The sequence below is a fragment of the Oculina patagonica genome, chromosome 3 (genome assembly GCF_052425735.1).
Source record: "Oculina patagonica isolate OP01 chromosome 3, crgOcupat, whole genome shotgun sequence".
Taxonomy (NCBI): domain Eukaryota; kingdom Metazoa; phylum Cnidaria; class Anthozoa; order Scleractinia; family Oculinidae; genus Oculina; species Oculina patagonica.
Window position 1 is genome coordinate 2,058,704 of NC_135760.1, and position 22,389 is coordinate 2,081,092.

A 22,389-nucleotide genomic window follows, 5' to 3' on the forward strand; every position below is an offset into this window, starting at 1 on the left:
ATAATCTTGGTCATAAGGAGAGGAGTTTGAATGATATCTGGGCGATTCTAAAATAACATTTGATTTGATAGAATTCATAATCTATTGGGGTCCTGAAAGGAGGGGGGAGGGGGGATATAAATCCAATTACCCAGCCCAAATTTTACTCAAATCCTATTTCCCGGCATACTGTTTTTTTTTTTAATTTTCCCAAATCCTAGTCCCAATTCCACTGTTTATTGTTTGTGATTCTCAATTTCTCGCTGGCTTCCCACATTTCACATCTTCAGGCCCTTTTCTATTGGTGATGGCCAGCGTTAGATTTCATGATTTTCCCGTGAAATGTAGCGTGAAATCCCTTGCAAGGAACAAATATTCTTGCCGAAATTGCACCATGCGACAAATAAGACTGACAAATGTTCTACGCCAGTTTTTTTAAAAAAAATTGAGATCAGATAGGATCTCCGACATTGTTATTTAGAATCCGTCCGGCCATCCGTATTTCCTAGGGTCACTTTTACCATAGATCGCCTCATCCTGATCTCTTACTATCGCCTGTACAGCGGCGTAGTCAGATTCCTCTGTGATGTTATGCTTGCGGGCTCTCAAACCGTCTTGAATCCTTTGGGGGATGGTGTAAGGAGGCTTTTCGATAACGACCGTATTTGGAAAAAGTTGGTGATGGACTCGTGGATCATCGATAGCATTGGAAATACCACGTGACAACCACAACTCGTTCACTACAGCCTGCAAAGTAAGAAAAAAATCTTAACTCATTACACGGTAACGTACTGAGCATTTTTTATGTGATTACTCTTCAAAAAATGGAGCCAATATCACGCAGTAAGCCGGGTTTAAACAGGCAATTTCATTATATTTTTAAATATATTTGATCATGTAGATGACACAACAATTATTTGTCAGCAGTCCAAAGTTAAGCGCGCCAGTAATTACCTTGGACATCAGAGATACGCACAGAGATACGCGCACTCAGTGCCATATATGCTGACGCAATATTTGCCACATTTTATGTGACGAGTCGTCTACTCGGGCAATTTTCGTATGTGACAGCTTTTATTTGGCACAAAAGCTAACTCGCCAGCTTGTCAATAAATATATTTGTCACATAAAAATTGACCAATTTTTCTCATCTACACGAGCAAATAAAAGTTATCGCATTAAAATTGCTTGGTAAACCCGGCTTTAAGCCAACTTCAAAGTCAGAGTGATATTCAGGCCAGCCTGCTAGCAGATTTCCTTTTGGATTTTTGCTCGTAGCTCACTCGCGCGAAAGCCAAAAAGACAAGACCAGACAGGACAGCAGCGCGAAACTCGAACAATTCAGGCTTGCGAGGCTGTTGTAAACGCTTTACCTCTCCGTGAACTGTGAGCTTAGAACTCAGTGGTAGCAGCCATTTTTATAAGATAATTTAGAACATGATAAAATAAAACTTACGAGAGAAACTGCTGTCGTAATCAACGGTCCCCCAGAGGCACCCGCCACCAGTCTCACTTGGCCACTTGCATCAGTAAAAATAACAGGGCTAATAGAAGACTGGGGCCTTTTTCCGGGTTTGATAAAGTTGCTCTTGGAAGGTACAATTTCATCAGGATTGAGCTGGCCTGGGGTCGAGAAATCCCCCATTTCGTTGTTGTAGACTATTCCGGTGATGTTGGAACGAAATTTACACCCGAAGCTGTCAAAACGAACACTCAATAAATTAAAAATTGTCATTTAGTTGTGGAGAAATTACCGGTACAACAGTAATGGGCCAGTCGCACCATAGTACAGGAAAACGTTTAGAAAAAATAGCTAAATATATCTGCCCGGTTTACTTTGTTTTGCCCGACTAATTATAACTGGCCCCTGGGTCTTCGAGGATGGGTCCGTACTGAGCCATAGTTTTTCTAACCGGAGCTTATCCTGGTTTTCGTAGAGCCTAGGAGTGTTTCTACTAGCATCTAAATGGAATGTTAGTTCATCACAGGGTTACACCCCAGCATTAAATTCGCTGGTACTCAGTTGTACACCTGAGTGGAGAAAGGAACCATGGGAGCTAAGTGTTTTGCCCAAGAACGCAACGCAACCACCCTCGACCACCCTCGCCAGGGCTCGAACCCGGACTGCTCGATCCGGAGTCCAACTACTTGGCTTCACACTAAAAGCTAAGTTAGTTTCAAGTAAGCACTTGACTCGAGCGCACATGAAAATCTGAAGTCGCACTCTACAAAACTTGGCTTTACACTTGATGACAAAGTATATTTACTTGAGGTACAAACTGTTGTCACCTTCAGAATCGTGACAACGCTACACGCGCTTTCATTTGGCTTCCATTTCCTATTGGTCAAGTGCGTTCTCAAGTGTGGTGTAGACCATACTTGGCGGCGTACTTCGGCTTCTTTGAACTACGAAAGTTTCCTTGGTCACCAAGTAAAGTTCAAGTAAGTACGTTTTATCCCTTCGCACTCAAAGTAGGTTCCAAGTGCACTTAGATTATACTTACCAGTTCTAGTGTGAAGCCGAGTACTGTTTCGAAACTTTTTTGACATTCTCAGTGTCAACGAAAGAAACTCTTCCAAAGAAGTTGTTACATGGGTATGAGTTTTTGCGCGCAAGAAATAACAAAACAGAGACACTACACAAAATCCATCAGTATCAAAATATATCAGTATCGCGTCTCCGACGTTTTTCTCACGAAGAGAATCGATCTATTCTCAGGGTAACCTATTTTTTGAATAATTATTTATTGCTCTGGGAAGGGCCTTAGCATGGCCATTTTACTTGTTATAGGTACTTTCTAGAAGTTTATAGTAGAGGTAAAGGTCACAGCATGCCCATTTTATTTTCTTATACTTACTAGTAGTTTATAGTAGAGGTGAGAGCCACAGCATCCCCATCCGGGGATAGGACGGAAAGATGTGCAGTACCATAGTCTTCCTCAAACCCGAAATTTCCGTAATAAGAAGCGTTACTGTGGGTTTGGTTGTCCCAAATCTTCTGTCGTAAGAACTCGGCAAACGTTCTATTTGTCATCTTTGCGACTGTCTGTGAAATGTGCAAGGAAAGTGTCAGTGAACATATACAGTAGAATTCCGATTTCTTGAGTCCTCGGTATCTCGAACCAATTTTCGTTTCCGTTTAACCCCGATTTCTCGAGGCAGTTTTTATTCTATTGTTTTGTATACTATATTATAATCCATCAAATATTTTTAGCGCGCACGATTGGTCTAAACACGTCACGTGATCCCCATGTGATATTCCCCAATTTTCGAACTTTGCGATTTTCGTTCGCACGTTTAGTTTTCAGCCCAAGAAAATTGTTATAATGAATAAAACTAAACATTTTGAATAGACTTGCAATATTTTAAGCCCCGTAGAATTACTTGACGTTAAAAAGCTTCGAGAAAAGGTCTCCTAAAATGCAGCCTTGTGTAAAAATATTTGAAGGATAATAAATACAATACCCTCCATTTGGCTTCAAAAATATGCATGGATATTTGTCGGCGGACTTAATCTTTTCTTCGAAGTTCACAGTTTTCCCCGAGCTTTGCTCTCGGAAAACTCGGAACAGATAATGTCCGCAAACAAATATCCATGCATATTTTAAAGCAAAATGGAGGTTATTGTTTATATATTCATATAATAGGGTCTTGTTCGAAGGGCTTTTTAGAAGGGATTATTATCATGGATCAGTGGAAGGGAGTGGGTGCTTACTATGTGCAGGAATTTTGCCTCAGGTTAGGCTGTATTTTGAAGGAATTTGCTCTATTCAAGCTCTATTACCTCATTCATGTTATTGTTAAATGCGGGGTCACCAAGCTGTGATCTCCACGCGTAACCAAACTTAAACGCCTCGACTATACGATGAAACGTCAGAGAGGAATCACGTGACTTTGACGTCATGTTGTAACCTGCAAAAAGCAAGAAGAAGCCTGTCATTCATTGTTTCGCCCTACGTATCGTTTAAACATTTGACATTAAAATTCGCTTTCACTACTTCGTATTACTTGTTGTGTCCGCGGTGATTTCAGGTACTGTAGCTGACATATCTTTGTGACATGAACAAGTTGCATTGATAGGGGCTCTAGAGGTTTCAACCGCGGCTATATCATCTCCCAACACATTTTACCTCGTGATTATGCATATGACCTTTCTACAAAATTACGTTATATGTCATAAAGTATACCTCATAAGTGAATGGCAAAAGATAAACGAGTCATACCGTATTTACTCGAATAAGCGCCGCCCTCGAATAAGCGCCGCATTTGGGACAAAAAATTTAATAAGCGCCGCCCGCGAATAAGCGCCGCAGTCACGATGCGGCGCTTATTCCAGGATTTCCGTATAACTAAAAATAGCACTACAAAGAGGTTCTAAAACAGCCTTGGAAATAAATTCCTTTTCGTCAAAAGCGAGGTTTCGCAGTTCAAAGTTATTATATTTTACCGCTCGCCCATCTTACACCGCGCCGATACGAAGTTCTGTAAACGTTGTGAAGGCCGTGAACTTTGCGGGTCAGCAAGCGCAAAAACTGACAATCAAAAGTTCTTTATTTTAGTTACTGTAAAAGTTTCGTCTAGATTAGATTGTTTACGGTGTCAAATTTTTAAATTAGCGCCGCCCTCGAATAAGCGCCGCACTTGAGGCGCCAAAAATTTAATAAGCGCCACGGCGCTTATTTGAGTAAATACGGTACATCAACGTTTGTTAAGCCAAATTCACTTTTCTTATTTGACGTATTTTGCTGGCTTGCAAGTAAAGTGCACGAACCAAAGTACAGTATGAGCTTTGACCAAAGTACATTAATTATTATTATGATACGTCAGAGGAGTCACGTGCCTCTGACGTCATATTGTACGCTTGATGTATCTTACTGGCTAGCAAGTAAAGTACATCAACTCAGAAAAACAACAGGTGATATATGACTCGATGCACTTACGGCTTTCACCAATGAGATATGTACCGACAATAAAGGATCACAGAACGACATGTTGCAGATAGACACAAAACAGTTTCTTCTACGTCTTCCTTTTCTATCAGAAATACCGTCGTGCGATAGATAAAATGAGTTCCATAAGGAACTCACCAGCCAAGTAAGACAGAATAATCCAGCACGAGGTCAATGAGCTGTTCGTAGATAACGTGATTTCCATAAGGAACTCACCAACCAAATAAGACAGAATAATCCAGCACGATGTTAATAAGCTGTTCTTAGATAGCGTGAGTACCATAAGGAACTCATCAGCCAAGTAGACAGAATAATCCAGCACGAGGTCAATAAGCTGTTCTTAGATAACATGAGTTCCATAAGGAACTCACAACCCAAGTAAGACAGAATAATCCAGCACAAGGTCAATAAGCTGTTCTTAGATAACGTGAGTTCCATAAGGAACTCACCAGAAAAGTAAGACAGAAGAATCCAGCACAAGGTCAATAACCTGTTCGTAGATAATGTGATTTCTATAACGAACTCACCAGCCAAGTGAATAATCTACCACGAGGTCAATAACCTGCTCTTAGATAACGTGAGTACCATAAGGAACTCACCAGCCAAGTAAGACAGAATAATCCAGCACGAGGACAATAAGCTGTTCTTAGATAACGTGAGTTCCATAAGGAACTCACCAGAAAAGTAAGACAGAAGAATCCAGCACAAGGTCAATAACCTGTATGTAGATAATGTGATTTCTATAACGAACTCACCAGCCAAGTGAATAATCTACCACGAGGTCAATAACCTGCTCTTAGATAACGTGAGTACCATAAGGAACTCACCAGCCAAGTAAGACAGAATAATCCAGCATGGGGTCAATAAGCTGTTCTTAGATAACGTGAGTTCCATAGGGAACTCACCAGCCAAGTAAGACAGAATAATCCAGCACGAGGTCAATAAGCTATTCTTAGATAACGTGAGTTTTATAAGGAAAACACCAGCCAAGTAAGACAGAATAATCCAGCACGAGGTCAATAACCTGTTCGTAGATAATGTGATTTCCATAAGGAACTCACCAGCCAAGTAAGATGCAAAGCGCCGATCGAAAGCCGCGCTCCGCCAAACGACGTTGCACTTAATTACGGTTCAGTACAAATTGTGCCTCCGCCGGAACAACTTACTACAATTTTTACCAAATTTTTAGCAGATAGTTGTGAGAAAAATTGTTATCTGTAAAGGGTCCTTCAGATTCATTAAGATATACGCATATACACACCTTTTAGAATGTTCAATATGAGAGTTATCACCGGTCCGCTGGACGGTGGCGGGGCTGTATACCATGTCATATTACCCAGCTGGTTAACTATGGCCTTCCTTCTAATGACTTTGTAGTCTTTCAGGTCCTGTAAAGTGACGATCCCGCCCCGCCTCCTGATGTCCCGAACGATCTTACTGGCCAGCGATCCACTGTAGAAGCTCTCGGGATTGTCCCGTATCTCCTCGAGGGATTTCGCATATTGCGGGTTAGTGATATTGTCTCCTAGCTGTTTGAGATTTCCTTTCTTGTCGAACAATAACTCTCTACAAACAAACAAACAAACAAACAAACAAGAATTACGTAATCGCAATGTTTTTATTGGTTAGTTCCATGAACACACGTAACCACCTATTGTATTTTGTCAGATTCTGTGCAGGGTCAACACCCAAAATAGCGAACAAAAACATACAACAAAGAACTTTGCCGGACTTCCTAACCCTTTCCCTCTATTCACAGGGGGCCCAGACAAACTGTTTGTGTATGGACTGTGCACATTTACATTTTTATAGAGAATGTATGGAATTTACGGAATGGTTTGTAGAATTGCGTGTAATAGTGCAAAACATTAACAAATTTGTGCTGAATAAATGTTAAGTTTCTTACCTTTTGTGTAGTGTCGTTCTTTTGGCTCGAAATGGCGAATTTGAGTCGATTGAAGGGTATTTTACTTTCGCTGTTTACTATACATCTAATTATATGGAAAGGGTGGAAACTCCAACAGCTCCAAAGTAGAACACTTCCAGCGCCGAGCCGATTTTCGACCTGATAATCCCATCGCACAACTTTCAAACTACGCACCAGAAAAGAGAAAGGCTTGATGAATCTTCTGGTATCATTTGATCGAAAATTTATCCAAACGGTCAGGAACAAGCCCTCAAACGAAAACGGGTATCCAAAATTTTTAAGCCGTCCGAATGCGTAGCACCAATTTATGGTGCCGAAGGAAAACGCTATTCCCCAGCCTCTTTGTGATTGGATACAACTGAACAATGGTCGTTCAAGATTTTGTTTCGTGGATAGGGAGGCAAAGGCAAAACCAATACTCAATAGTATAGGGAGTGATGTCAATAGTGCGACACAACCTTAGGACCCTCGCGCAAATGGAAATTACGACGGCGATGCCGAAAGCGTTGCATTATCATTTAAATATGCGTTGTTGTAACTTGTATGCGTCAAAGTAAAAGGAGTGCGCCGTTGACGTCTGTTTATTTACTTCCAAATACACTCTTCTCAAAACACCGCTCGCACAAACAATGAAAACCTTTTCCCCTTGCTTTAGCAGTTGACTGTTGATAGCCTTCACCACAAAAGATTTCCCTGTTCCTCCCTCTCCAGTTACAAGAATATTGTGCCCAGCTTCGGCTATGTGTAGGATTTGACATAAATGTTTAAAAAAATCAAAAACAGAAAGAAAAATAAAGGAACTCAAACACGAGTACCTTGCCATATTCGTATGTCCCGAAAACAGCCCACTTTCCGCAAAGTCGCGATCGCCTACATTTTCTCCGGCTACGAAAGTCGTGATGGAGTTCGCGGGGTTTTCCCAATCAGTCGGACCTTAACATAAGAATAGCAAATCACAACAACGGTTTTGCACGAGAGTTTCCCATGTGGGTGTATTGTTTTGCAATCTCTGTAAAACAACTAGGTGAGATGACTTAAGTCTGATATTTTTTTCTAGGGCTGTAAAATATTTTTTTCGTTGAAAAGTGAACGCTGTCTTTTATTTGAAGCTAGCTAGCTTTAAAAATGAAACTCATACCGACTAGATGTTTAAGTCAGTATGAATATTTCATTATTACTTCGCCGCATACAAGTTACAATTTAAATGATAATGCATCGCTTTCGGCATCGCCGTCGTAATTTCCATTTGCGCGAGGGTCCTAAGGTTGTGTCGCACTATTGACATCACTCCCTATACTATTGAGTATTGGTTTTGCCTTTGCCTCCCTATCCACGAAACAAAATCTTGAACGACCATTGTTCAGTTGTATCCAATCACAAAGAGGCTGGGGAATAGCGTTTCCCTTCGGCACCACAAATTGGTGCTACGCATTCGGACGGCTTAAAAATTTTGGATACCCGTTTTCGTTTGAGGGCTTGTTCCTGACCGTTTGGATAAATTTTCGATCAAATGATACCAGAAGATTCATCAAGCCTTTCTCTTTTCTGGTGCGTAGTTTGAAAGTTGTGCGATGGGATTATCAGGTCGAAAATCGGCTCGGCGCTGGAAGTGTTCTACTTTGGAGCTGTTGGAGTTTCCACCCTTTCCATATAATTAGATGTATAGTAAACAGCGAAAGTAAAATACCCTTCAATCGACTCAAATTCGCCATTTCGAGCCAAAAGAACGACACTACACAAAAGGTAAGAAACTTAACATTTATTCAGCACAAATTTGTTAATGTTTTGCACTATTACACGCAATTCTACAAACCATTCCGTAAATTCCATACATTCTCTATAAAAATGTAAATGTGCACAGTCCATACACAAACAGTTTGTCTGGGCCCCCTGTGCTCTATTAACTATAGTGTGGCCCCCGGTTTCCTTTCTAGGACTAACGCTTAGAAGGAAATCCTGGGTTATTTTAACCGAGAGTTAATTCTCGTCCAAACATGTTTCAACAGTGCTCACGCGGCCTTGTTTCGTAAAATTTTCGTTAATTCTGCTGCTGTCAAGAGCCTTTGAAAGCAAACAAAACAAACATCAATGGCCTTTTGGCAGTTACTGACGGACTCACTTCAATCCTGGATCCCTCCTGAGGCTCTTTTCTTCTTTTCTCATTGTCTTATACAACGAAGGGTATATAAGGAAGCCATACTTGGCCTTGTCGATAGCTGGTTGAACCAGTTGTTTCCATGGCAACCGTCCATACGCTTGCCAGGCTGCATAGTAACCACGCACTTCCCCCGGAACGCCTGTTGCTAACGTGCCTTAAAGAAAAAGAAATTAAACGTCACGCGAGGAAACCACAAAATGAAAAGTCAGCGGAGTTGAAAAACGACAGAGGTATTAAATAGTGAACTAAAAAGGAACGAGGGTGGATTTTCACAGCGGTTAAACGCACTGGGTGCGCGTAGATCCCGCCAAATCTATCGTGATCAAAGTGGCAAATTTCTGAAATCCGGCCTCCACTTTCAAGCCAAAGATGAGACAGTTACTGAAACCTTTAAGTGTTGTACCCCTCAGATGCATAAGAGATTTTAATAAGAATTTTTCACCAAATTGCAGTTTATCAGCTCGTTATTTGGTTTTTGACGGCTCTTTTTATAACGTTGTCGTAAAAAACTCTTACACATTTTCGCTTCAAACTCAAACTTAGCGGAGACAAATCTGGCAGTGGCATTGGTTTTTGGCGTTTGACCGCTGCGAAGGATGGGTTTGGGTAAGATAAAATTGGGACCGAATACAAACGACAATCGTGAAAAAAGTAAGCCATTGTGTATCCGTAAAGCTTTTGAAAAAGTGTATTTCATTTTAGGGAGCTTAAGCAAACTACGACGGCAATACCAACGAGAATGTCACCAAACAAAAGATTTAATGAGCAGAACATTTGCTCTGAACGTGTGTTTCAAATCTTGGTACATTTAATTTCTTGGCCGTTAGCTGGGAAACAACAACATGAAATGATCAAATTCTGCGTATTTTCGACAACGAGAAACACGACGGCTAATTTTTTTGTTTTTTTCCATTTTGGGTTGAACGCTCTCTTTACATATTTAGCTAGCTAGTTCTTCAACCGCTAGGTACACTAAATACATCTGGTTTCTAAAGGAGGGGGTCTAGATCGTATTTTATGAAGAATATAACCAAAAAAGGTAACATTTTTAACATGAGTTACGAAGCGTTACCTTTTAAAAAATTGCGTCAAAAGCGAGCATTATTTAGTGATGTTTTCTCTATCCGTCCGTTTCGCGTTCTGCGCACTGCAAAAAAAAAAACTGAGTTCTTCTTTCTGCATATGACGAACGGTGCCATCTTCCTCCACCGCAAAGTATCAGAGTCGTTGTCGGAGGAGTTATCATCGTATTCGGAGGGCTGATCGTCTCATTGGCCCCTCGACGTACGCGCCCAATATTGTTGATAACGTAATAACAGGTGTCAAAAATAACAAAAATAATTAATCAAAATCTCTAGATTCATCGCGAACTTAAACATTTATTTCTCGTTTCATGGAAAATAATTTTGGAAAATCGCGATTTACGGCTACTTTGACGATCACGAAGCATGAGAGAAAGTTAAACCATTTCACATTTCACGGGGAAAAAGGGCCGATTACGAATCAAAAGGATACCTTTTAACACCCTCCTAATTGCGAGAGTCGATTGCCACTTTAATTTAATGTGTATTTACTCACTATTCAGTTCCTTGTAACTAGCGTTCTTAAACATGTCCTCCGTAGCTTTGGCCGGAGCGGTTTCTCTAAAATCGAACACCTCAGCGACTTGGCCACTGCGATTGTACACGAGCATAAAGCCACCACCTCCGATCCCAGTCGAGTGCATATTGATTACCCCGACGCATAATATCGTGGCAATCGCCGAGTCCACGGCCGAACCTTTTTGTTGAAGAATGTCCTTTCCGATGTGTGAACACGGTCCCGCGTCCGATGCCACGCTAGCGTGTTTGTACGGCCCGCCTAGCGAGCCGGGATATTCAGGGGCGTCAATCTCTTCCAAAGGTTCTGATTTCCTGGTGAACCAGTAAGCGAGGAATATTCCCACCGCCACCACAATCGCGACGAACACAACTGCCACACCAATTGCCCACCATCTTTTGCGCTCGGTGTCCGAGCCAGAGCCAGACATGCTATTAATAACAAACAAAACTGACTGAGCAGCTAATCCTGGGAGCGAGGGTTGTAACGGGAGGGGAGAGGGAAAGGTGTGGCTCCCAGATCACGTTTCACGAACTTGGCTCTTCACGTAGTAATTGTTAACAGCAACAGAGTCACATTTCGCGCCAAACTTCAAACTCTATTCTTATTTCACAGATAATTTATTTGATACATAACGGCCTCAGAGCTATTTGGGAAGTCACGTTTCACAATAGGGAATAAACCAGTCATTCATTCAGTCATTCGGTCATTTCGTGCCAGAAAATATATCAAACCACGGCTCACGAATAAAACTACACTTCCAAAAGCAGGGGATGTAGAGTTTGATTTCTAGACAACTATTAGTTTGAACTCGGTTACATCTTCGATTTTTTCAAAAAGTTCATCTTAAAGGTAGTTAAGACGTGATAGAGTATTATGCAAGAAAATGTGTTCCAACCGTTACAGCTATCATTCACCGGTGTTAAATGGTAACAATTTTTCCTTTTAATACGGTTGTTGCATGCGCCGAATACCTTATTATAGGAAATTTAAAACGCGAATTTCAAACATTCGCGTTAATTTAAGTCGCGTTAATTTTTGTTAACGTTAATTTCCGCACCGTTAATTAAGTGGAGCGTTAATTTCCATGACGTTAATTTCCATTATTTTGGCCCCAATTTGTCGTTACAGTCCAGACGTTCTTGACTCCAAGGAAAAAGCATTATTTTATCTGCCACTATCATTGATACTGCGAAGAACGCTCAAAGTAGCAAGATTATACGCCTACAAGTGTTGAAATAAACTTGTTCCTGTTGTGTACGTCGCGTTAATTTCCTTCATTTTGAAATGTTACCCCCTCTTTCGCGTTAATTTCATTTATTGGAAAGTAATTTCCCGTTCAATTCACGTTAATTTAAGTCGCATTAATTTCAAACACCTTTAACACAAGCGTTTATTTCCTAAAAAGGCATTTCATCCTGTAGATTTTGTAGACAGTTACGTGACGGCTGCGAAAGAAATTAACCAACACTGCAGAAATCATTTTTAAAAGTTTTCTCGTCCAAAATTTTGTAGTTAAACTTACTTTACAGAACGCTTTCTCACAAGTCACGGATTATAACTCTTCCTTGTCACGTCACGAAAAAGCACAAACACGTTACATATCGAATGTCACGGAAAACCGCTTTGCACTGTTTAATACAAGGTCATGGAATTGCATATTTTCTGTTGCCGTATCTTACGTTGTTTGTTCTTTCTTCCTTGTATTATCGCAGATCATGCGTAAAAGTTCACAGATTGCTTATATGATCAAACACCGGTAAATTTCACTAAGCAACGTCAAGAAATATTTTAGGCGATCTGATTTGAGTTTTCGACTTCGCATCCAAATATAGCCGGCATTGGTATCTGTCGGCTCTGCCGCCAGACACTGAAATCCTCGTCAACTTTGTGTTTTATCGTTAAAATTGTGAGTCCAATCTTTCCCAATCCGATAGCAATATCGGTGTTGGTGAATATTTTGTCAGTGGGGTTTCGCTCCAGTTCAGGCAAGGATCTTTCGAAACTTGTCGCTACAGATATACTCCCCCGATTTGCATTCCGTCTTACCTTAAATCTTCCCAATAAATGCACTTACACGTATACTATGGGTTCACATTCACTTAAAAACCTTACTTGAAATGAAGCAAATGTTAATTATATCACTTACTCAACGTGATCAATTTCTGTGACGGAGCTTGCTTCCATGAACTAATCTTGCACAACTCGTGACAGCACACGATGGACATTGCGTGACAAATTATAAAGCTATCCAGATATGTGTTCCGGCATTCTTGGAGACCCAGGGCTAGGGGCAGCTAATGGGGGTGGGGGAAAAGCGAGACTGCGGGAAAATACAGCCCCATGCTTCCCCCGTCCGCAATGCATACAGACATGCGCGAATATTTATCCCCATTTATCCAACCACTGATTCGCTTGCAAAACATCGAAGTTCTCTGACCCTTCTCCACTCCCCCCCCCCCCCGCCCGCTCCAGCTTTCATATACTCGACATCGCATAGAACTATGTGGATTTGTGTTTTTTCGCTTCACTATTTAAAATTTAACCCGTATTCTAAACCATGCTTTCGCATTTGAACTATTTAATTTTTACGTTAATTTTCTAGCAGCTTTTTTTCTAAGTCGTGAACGAAAGATGAACGAGTGTCGGCCAAAAATTGATCGACCAAGCCCCTTGGAACAATTCTTCACTTATCACAAACACGCACGCGGGGCGCGGTAGTTTGGGTTCCAGTTTTCGCATGGTTGCCCTAAAATAAAAGGTCACATCATCATTAAACAAAAAAAGCCCCACATTACAATCGGCGGGCGCGGGCACGCTATATTTAAGTTACATTACCAATTCTTCTAAGTGTTCCAGACACCCTTACTTTACATCCAGCGGGCTGTGGCTTGTTAGACAACATTAGGCGTTAAGAACACACGCACGGAGAAGGAAAAAAACATTGTTTATAATACGGTGAGTGACTCCTTCCTTGTACAGCTCACGTCCGCGAAGTTGTGCGCAATGATGATGAAATAATTAATCTCTGTTCCGTTTGCTACAATGACGTTACTTTAAAATGTACTTTTTTCTGCTGTTAGTTAAATCAGAGACCCAGTGGAGCCATTATAAAGATTCTGACGCCGAAATGTTTATTGAATTAAGCACTGAATTGCCCAGCTATGGTGTTTATATTTAACAACCTTTTGAACAATCAACATGAAAATATTGATAACTTTCATTCTTTTGGGCATTAATTACAAATTTTTCTAGCCTGATCGCATTACGATTGACGCGATCACGATCGCTTCGAACCCATTTTTACTATTTAACCACAAACGACCACTGATAACTTCACGAAACACTACAGTTGAATGCCAGAGGGTTTCCGTGATTTATTCAATCCTCTGGTTCTCATCGCTGTGAAATGTAAATACTGATTATCGCTGTGCGTGTGACATTAATGAAACGGCAAGATCACGCGAGTAACATACAAACAAAACGGTCCGTCGAATTATTGCGCACTGACATCAAGTAAGTTTCGTTCCGTGAATAACAAATAGTTTACGCTAACCATTTTGTTTAGCATTTTTGGATCGCCGAGCTTCGCCGCGATATTGCAGACATAACTATTCTGGGCTGACACATGCAAATACGCCTACAGGCACTCAGGCGATGAAAAAGGTGACAGACATGGAATTTTATTATTTTATTAGCCCGGGTTCCTTGAGCAACTATTTGTTGTTATGGATTCGCACCGTTGTATAAAGACGCGCAATTAACTAGCAAAAAGCAATACTTTCCGATGCAAAAAAGAAAAACAAACAAACAAGAAAGATTTTCAAATATTTCAAAATAAATTTTCTAGACCGTTCGGAGATTTGAAACAAAAGTTGCAACTTTAGCGCTAGTCACGACACGGATCCATTCTTGATGGGGGGTTGGGGGGGGGGGGGAGCGGAAAATTCATAGCTCTTTGAAAAGTCCGTCGTTCGTCTTCGCCAGTCTTAGCTATTCCTGTTACCCATTGGTAAATTGCCATTTATATGGTGTTTTCTACCTTCCGAAAAATATTAATTTAAGAGGTCCTTCAGTACATCCCAAAAAAGGTGACACAATATATTGTGACTGAATTGTTAAGCGAATTTTTGTTATAGTGATCGGTTACCTAGCATAAAAAATTTCATTTAATCACTTTTTTTAATCAATTATAGCTCTCAACCCGCCTTGAAATTTATTATGTTTTACTTAATTACAGTATAAATATAAAAATATTAATAAATTTCGGGTAGTAGGTCACGCAATCCGTCTATCGAGTCTAGTAACGCAATGATAATGTAACAATAACAGTTTAATTTCTTTCCTCCATTTGTTGTGAAATGACAAAACCAACTCTGTAATCAACGCTTTCCTTAAACCAAAACAGATGACCAAGAATTGGATGGTCTGATATCTTGAATCAACTACGTCCTTATAGTGGCGTGGAGGTGTACATTTAAAATTTGAATGCGTTCCGGAGTACGAGTAACTTAAGGGACTATGTCACGGCTAAGTTAATCTTATGTTATTAAATTTTGCCAAATATTCGCATGACTACATGTTGCAAAGAATTAATTCTTTGATACTATGACAAAACCATAGCTCCGCAGCTAAATGTGCTCCCGGGCGTCATAAATAAAGTTACAAGCAGACAAGATTACTTGAAAACTGTTCCGCCGGACCATATTTCAAAAGCCCACATCGCAATCCGTTTCATTCTTCGACACTTTTGGCCATCCGTACCTTCTTGCATTTGTGTGTTTTTAAGTATTCCTTCACTGTTTTAGAGGTTATTTTATACATTAAACGAATTTGATGGTCATTTTCTATGCCTAAGTTTGGCTAAAATCCGTGACACAGTCCCTTTAAGGACGGTGCCTCCTTTTGTTTCTGCGCACGCGTTCTGCGTCATCATGCATCCCTGGCGCTCATCGATCAGTCTGGATGTTAACCGCAATCCCAGGGCCTCTCTTCTTTTCCTCCATTGTCGTCGAGGAGAGAGACGCTGGTAACGGGGTCGTCTGGATACACGCGCTAGCTAGATGAGTTCTTTTGCTCAAAAATGCGACAAAACGCGTGACTAAACTGTTAGAAAAATTGTCTGTTGTGACCAAATCCAGTTTATGAACGTATAATCGAATAATCGCCCCTCCCCCACCTCCCTTTCTTCTCTTGAATAATAAGCTTCCTTCTTTTCTACATCCTTTTTCTTTCACCCTCTCCATATGAAGTTAAAACATTACAAACGGGATAGGGATGACTAGATCTAGTCACTCTAGAGTTCTGACGTCAGGGATATTGACAATAAAAAAAAAGTAAAAGAAACCAAATTATCTCTCTATCTGCAACATTGCGCGCAACGATTTTAAAGTGTGACCACTATCTGCAACATTGCGCGCAACGATTTCAAAGTGTGTCCACTATCTGCAACATTGCGCGTAACGATTTCAAAGTGTGACCGCTATCTGCTACATTGCGCGCAATGATTTCAAAGTGTGACCGCTATCTGCAATATTGCGCGTAATGATTTCAAAGTGTGTCCACTATCTGCAACATTGCGCGTAACGATTTCAAAGTGTGACCGCTATCTGCTACATTGCGCGCAATGATTTCAAAGTGTGACCGCTATCTGCAACATTGCGCGCAACGATTTCAAAGTGTGTCCACTATCTGCAACATTGCGCGTAACGATTTCAAAGTGTGATCGCTATCTGCAACATTGCGCGTAACGATTTCAAAGTGTGATCGCTATCTGCAACATTGCGCGCAACGATTTCAAAGTGTGTCCACTATCTGCAACATTGCGCGTAACGATTTCAAAGTGTGACCGCTATCTGCAACATTGCGCGCAACGATTTCAAAGTGTGTCCACTATCTGCAACATTGCGCGTAACGATTTCAAAGTGTGATCGCTATCTGCAACATTGCGCGTAACGATTTCAAAGTGTGACCACTATCTGCAACATTGCGCGTAACGATTTCAAAGTGTGACCGCTATCTGCAACATTGCGCGTAACGATTTCAAAGTGTGATCGCTATCTGCAACATTGCGCGTAACGATTTCAAAGTGTGACCGCTATCTGCAACATTGCGCGTAACGATTTCAAAGTGTGATCGCTATCTGCAACATTGCGCGTAACGATTTCAAAGTGTGACCGCTATCTGCAACATTGCGCGTAACGATTTCAAATCAAAATGTGACCGCTATCTGCAATATTGCGCGTAACGATTTCAAAGTGTGACCGCTATCTGCTACATTGCGCGCAATGATTTCAAATTGTGACCGCTATCTGCAATATTGCGCGTAACGATTTCAAAGTGTGACCGCTATCTGCAACATTGGGCGTAACGATTTCAAATTGTGTCCACTATCTGCAACATTGCGCGTAACGATTTCAAAGTGTGATCGCTATCTGCAACATTGCGCGTAACGATTTCAAAGTGTGATCGCTATCTGCAACATTGCGCCTAACGATTTCAAAGTGTGATCGCTATCTGCAACATTGCGCGTAACGATTTCAAAGTGTGATCGCTATCTGCAACATTGCGCGTAACGATTTCAAAGTGTGATCGCTATCTGCAACATTGCGCGTAACGATTTCAAAGTGTGACCGCTATCTGCAACATTGCGCGTAACGATTTCAAAGTGTGACCGCTATCTGCAACATTGCGCGCAACGATTTTAAAAAGTGGCCGCTTTCTGCAGCATTACAAGTGTGACCGCTTTCTGAAAAATTACGTGAAATTATTTCAGAGCGTATCCATTATTTCCAACATTGCGGGCAACAATTTATACGTGTGACCACCATTTGCAATATTGCACGCAGCAATTTCAAAGCGTGACTCACTTTCTGCAACATTGTGCGCAACGATTTCAAAGTATGCCCACTCATAGTAAAATTGCTAGCCTGATTCTCAGACTTCCGAGGTCGATCGCGGCCCCTGTGGTTCCCCTCTGGAGAAGAGGGAGGGGGTATCGACCTCGGAAGTCTGAATCGTCCCCATCAGGCCACAACATTGCGCACAACGATTTAAAAGTGAAACTGCTTTCTGCAATATTGCAGGCAATGATGTTACGCACAGAGGTGCCTTCAGGTCTGCCGGAGAAATCACTGTTTTATAATAAGCGTCGAGATTTTTTTTAAGCGGCAATCATTTTTTGAGTTATCATGGAACATTTCTAAAAGCATTCCACCAAATCCTATTAACAGCTGTAGGGGAGTGTGAAAACAGTCTTTCTTTGGTTACAGAAAGTGTGAACTAAGTTTATTTGTTTATTACAGTGTACTGTTGCACGATGAGTCAAACGAAGGACAAAGGAGAACTTTTAATCATAGCAAATCTCGCCGAGCAGGCAGAGCGATATGATGGTAAGTAGACCTGTGTTTTGTTTTCCCAGGCCGCCGCTCGTATTTAGTCGGGAAACGCGAACTATTTTTGGCAATAGTAGGGTTTCCGTTTCTTATCATCCAAGCAGAAAAGTGGGCCTGGCCACTCGTTTTGGTTGGGATGGGATTTTGGCGGTGGATGGGGCTTATTACATGCATTGTACAGTATTTTTCCGAACTAATCCAGTCTTTTTCTTTCAAGATATGATGGAAGCCATGAAAAGTATAGTTGTAATGGCCAATGTTCTGGAGACAGAGGAGCGTAATATGCTGTCCGTGGCCTACAAAAATGTCATTGGGGCCAGAAGGGCTGCCTGGAGAATATTCTCTGGCTTGGAACAGAAGAACGAGGACAACGCCAAGAACAAACAGCTAGTTACCGGCTACAGAGAGAAGATAGAGCAGGAAATACGAGACATATCTGCCGGGATATTGAAACTGTTAGATAATCATTTGATACCGCATGCTGAAACGGACGAATCCAGAGTGTTTTTCTACAAGATGTAAGTTTTATTGGACAAAAGAAAAAAAGTTAAGATTAAGGAATTCTTTAGATTAAGCTGTCGTTCACCAGCCCCATAGCCCATCCCGCTCTCTCTCCGCCATCCTTACCCATCACCCGACGTGTTTACTTAAAAAAAATACATACCTCGCGTTTGGTTGTATACTACAACAGAATAAGTCTTTGATTAACATGGGAAAAGACTGACCTTTTTGTTGTTAATGCAGAAGGATTTCATCCTGCGCTGCGCTTCTTGCAACTTCAGAGCAGACTTACAACGGATCTGAAATAGGATAATCAAGCCCTTGACATTAATTGGAGTGGGGTGCGGGTGATGTACAAGGTGGGGGGGGGGGGGGAATCTAAACTATTTCCCGTACGTACCTTTTCACTTCCGGTCCCCAACCTCTTTCTACTTCTTTCCTCGGAAAATATCACGCAATGTACAAACGTTTTACCATTTCTCTCGGTTGTTTCCACCTTAGAGATACCTCCCCCTCTCTCTTTTCCCACCTCCCGTTGTCTACCCCCCCCCCATTTACTACTGGGTTCCCTCTTTCTAATGTCTTCTAAAAAGTTACTCGCGTCGTTATCTTTGACGAAGCTATTTCATCTCACAATGCCTCTTTCCACCAACCGTTCTTAGCGGACATTTTTTGGTTCGTTACACACTCTTTCCGCCCCAAAACGGAGAAGGCGGTGTGAAGTGCCAAAACAACATCGAAACAGATGGTTAAAACACTAGAAGGGGGCTGTGAGCGACAGGCATCCCATGCATGTTGGGATGGGGGCTGGGCGAGGGGGGTGGTGGTGGTCGTCGGTAATACAGTCAACTCTCTCTTAACGGACGCCTCCAGAAGACGGACACCTCCATTAGACGGACACCTGGTGATGGTCCCTGCCGGTTTTTCAGTCATTTTACTGTAACTAAACTCCCTATAAGACCAGGTGAAGACAGACACTTCTCTAAGACGGGCAGTTGGAGCAAGTCCCGAAGGTGTCCGTTTTAGAGAGAGTTGACTGTACTCCTAGTTGCTTCTTGCTCCGCAAACAAGGATTACCGCCGGCTCTGTCCGCATGAATTCACTGCATCCTTCATTTTAATTCGGTCTTTAATTCCCAGGAAGGGCGACTACTACCGGTACCTAACCGAGATTCTACAAGAGGAAGATCGCAAAGATCCTTCATCGAAAGCATTAGAGGCCTACCAAGCGGCAAAGGAAGCCGCTTCGAACCTACAAACCACGCATCCCATCCGACTGGGCCTGGCGCTAAACTTCTCCGTGTTCAACTACGAGATCTTAGATTCCCCGGATGCAGCATGTAAGTTGGCGAAGGAAGCCTTTGACGAGGCCGTTAGTGAACTGGATCCGACAGGGAACGAGAGCCAGTACAAGGAGAGCACGTTGATAATGCAGCTTCTAAGAGATAATCTGACGCTTTGGACTTCAGAAATGCAGGAAGGTTAGTAACGTGTACCTTAACATAGGGCATGTAAAATATCAGGGTTGCCACTCATTACAACCCATACAATCCCTGGTTTTCCCTGACTTTTCAATGACCTCAAAACAATTTTCATTGACATTGCATAAGAAAAATTATTAAATAAGCCAAATCCACTTTTACATTTGCTTCAGCTTCTTTGGCAGACCATCGATAGTCTTCTCTTCATTTTCGATCTCTTTCGGGAATTTGAACGCATGGCATTTAACATGTTTAACTTCACCAACAAATCCATTTTATTTCAGCTAAATTTCCCTGTCTTTTCACTTTTCGCGAGTGGGGTGGGGGAGGGGAGGTGGTTAGGGCACTCCCATATATGAGCTATATAGGTATGAGCTGCTGTAAAGGGTATGGTTTTCAAGCAGTTTAGCCTGGGATAGGGTATAGAAATCAGAGAGTTTTGGCCTTTGCCCGATCGCGAGGGTATCATTTGCCGGGAAACTGACCAGTGGTATGAAGAATAGAAACTCAGAAGAGAAAGAGGCTTTTTGAAACGTGAATAAAAACGTTAACATTACGGTAACGCTGTTGACGGATAGTTTTTCATTAATAACACTAACAGTGATACAGGTCTAAAAAAGGCAAGTCTGGGATAGGATAGGGATTTTCGGTGTCTAGTCTAGTATAGGGTTGCAAGATCAACTGAACATGGTCTGGTATAGATAGGGTAAGGGTTTCAGAACCCAGCGGTACACCCACACTCCAAAAATAATTAACATAATTTGTTTTGTTTCAGGCGGCGAGGACGACTGAGTGGGTCATCAACATCCTGCAAATCAACAGCGCTTAGATTAAAAAAAAATAATAAAAAATGATAGTGATATATAATAGTAGCATAGGATAACCGCCAATCCAAAATGTTTAAAGAGTGAATGTTCATGCTCACAGCAGATAGTTCTGGTCACGTTCTCGCCCTCTCTCTGTCACGCAACGCTACGGAAGGGAACTTCCTTTCCGTGGCGCTACGTTACAGAGAAAGGGCCAGAATTAACTGGACTAAGGGACGGACCATTATTTTTTTGGAGGGGGGTGGGGGGATGAAAAATATTGAAAAAAAATTGTTTGCAGGGCCTGGAAAGACAAAATAATTGTTTGCAAACACGATATGTATAACAAAAAATAGTAAGAATTTCGAAAAAAAAATGTTTGCAGAGGTGCATAAACTAAAAAAAAAAAAGTTTGCACAGGAAAATTTTTCATCCCCCCCCCCCCCTCCAAGAAAATAATGGTCCGTCCCTAAGATAGTTCCAGTGTCAAAGGCGGGGCACCAAAGAAGCCGTTAATCGGGATTGTCACGCAAATCCATTTCCAGTAAAAGAAAGTAGGCGTGGCGAACCAGACATTCCCAGCAGATGACATACCATATTGGAAGTCGAGAGGTGCTGCGAGATCCATGATAGATTTTTAAGAATGAAGAAATAAATATTTTGTCTTTTGAACTTGGTGTAGCATAGCATTATTTTTTAAATAAAAAGTTGCGCATTCAACACTCAAAAATCTTGTAATTCATATTCACGAACCTTCGACTTGTGACTTCAAACACCCCTCACCGCCCACGCTCCCCCAAGAGGTTGTTCTCTCAATATTGAATAAAAGCTAGTAAAGCTAAAAAACCAACTTGTGGATCATCTACAAATGCGAAAATGCCCGAGATAGCCTGTCGAGCGAGCGTCCATGTGATTTCCGTGAAAACGTGAGAGAGAGGGTTCCAAGTTTCACTGTCTACTATAAAAATACAAGATTACATAGATATTTTTGTGGTTTTGACCGCTCTCTCCAAAAACAGAAAATATTGCGCTCCATGCTCCAAGGCAACGCCCCCCACCCCACCCCTGCTCTACCCACGACCACCACCTTAGCATCCTGAAGAGAAACTGGTCACAAATTCTTGGGTCCTAGATAGACGGAGTCAGTTGTTAAAGTTCCATGTGAATTAAGCGTAGTCTATACAAGAAAACACTTCAGTTTCTTGACAAGAAATGAATGCGGAAATGAATGCGAACCCTGAAAAACTTTTAATCCTTGTACTGTCCAGAAGAAAATCACCCTCTTTAATATTTTTTAATAAGTAATTGTATTTTATAAAAGGAATGTATAAACTGTGTGATGAAGGGTTTCTTTTGTTGGAGTGCCTTCATAGTAGAATGGTTAACTTTTTTTACTTGAAAGAATACAACAGTTCAAAATTTAAATTGAAAAATTGTTTAGACAGAATTATCACAAGAAAATACTTCCCAAAAGCTGGGGGTGGGGGGGGGGGGGGGGGGGAAGGAGCTGTGGCCCTATTTTAAGTACCAATTCTAAAATCTTTACTATTCCTATTTTATAATTGCTTTGCTTGAAGCACTGTTTGGATAACAATA

The 22,389-nt window shown here is 41.4% G+C and overlaps 2 protein-coding genes across 2 annotated transcripts; one reads left to right on the plus strand and one right to left on the minus strand.

Annotated features, from left to right (window-relative positions):
* Positions 1 to 421: 421 nt before the first annotated feature.
* On the minus strand, positions 422 to 12,877 carry LOC144646086 (glutathione hydrolase 1 proenzyme-like). The gene is made up of 8 exons (XM_078505610.1): positions 12,762 to 12,877; positions 10,592 to 11,043; positions 8,975 to 9,167; positions 6,190 to 6,494; positions 3,764 to 3,891; positions 2,838 to 3,025; positions 1,436 to 1,676; positions 422 to 726 (listed from the first exon to the last, which is right to left on the minus strand). The coding sequence occupies exons 1-8, from the start codon at positions 12,797 to 12,799 to the stop codon at positions 457 to 459; spliced, it is 1,815 nt and encodes a 604-aa protein (XP_078361736.1). The 5' UTR covers positions 12,800 to 12,877; the 3' UTR covers positions 422 to 456.
* A 510-nt stretch (positions 12,878 to 13,387) lies between these two features.
* LOC144646109 (uncharacterized) lies at positions 13,388 to 21,465 on the plus strand. The gene is made up of 5 exons (XM_078505633.1): positions 13,388 to 13,570; positions 17,917 to 18,003; positions 18,224 to 18,524; positions 19,647 to 19,987; positions 20,763 to 21,465. The coding sequence occupies exons 2-5, from the start codon at positions 17,931 to 17,933 to the stop codon at positions 20,777 to 20,779; spliced, it is 732 nt and encodes a 243-aa protein (XP_078361759.1). The 5' UTR covers positions 13,388 to 13,570; positions 17,917 to 17,930; the 3' UTR covers positions 20,780 to 21,465.
* The last annotated feature ends 924 nt before the right edge of the window (positions 21,466 to 22,389 follow it).

Bases quoted from the DNA above. Each gene is read 5' to 3' on its own strand.
- LOC144646109 (XM_078505633.1), top strand. From the start codon at position 17,931: ATGAGTCAAACGAAGGACAAAGGAGAACTTTTAATCATAGCAAATCTC. The intron at 18,004-18,223 runs GTAAGTAGACCT...TTTTCTTTCAAG, and splicing joins GCAGGCAGAGCGATATGATG to ATATGATGGAAGCCATGAAA. The intron at 18,525-19,646 runs GTAAGTTTTATT...TTTAATTCCCAG, and splicing joins AGAGTGTTTTTCTACAAGAT to GAAGGGCGACTACTACCGGT.
- LOC144646086 (XM_078505610.1), bottom strand. From the start codon at position 12,799: ATGGAAGCAAGCTCCGTCACAGAAATTGATCACGTTGA. The intron at 11,044-12,761 runs GTAAGTGATATA...TGTTATTAATAG, and splicing joins ACAGAAATTGATCACGTTGA to CATGTCTGGCTCTGGCTCGG. The intron at 3,892-6,189 runs GTGTGTATATGC...TGCTTTTTGCAG, and splicing joins CATATTGAACATTCTAAAAG to GTTACAACATGACGTCAAAG.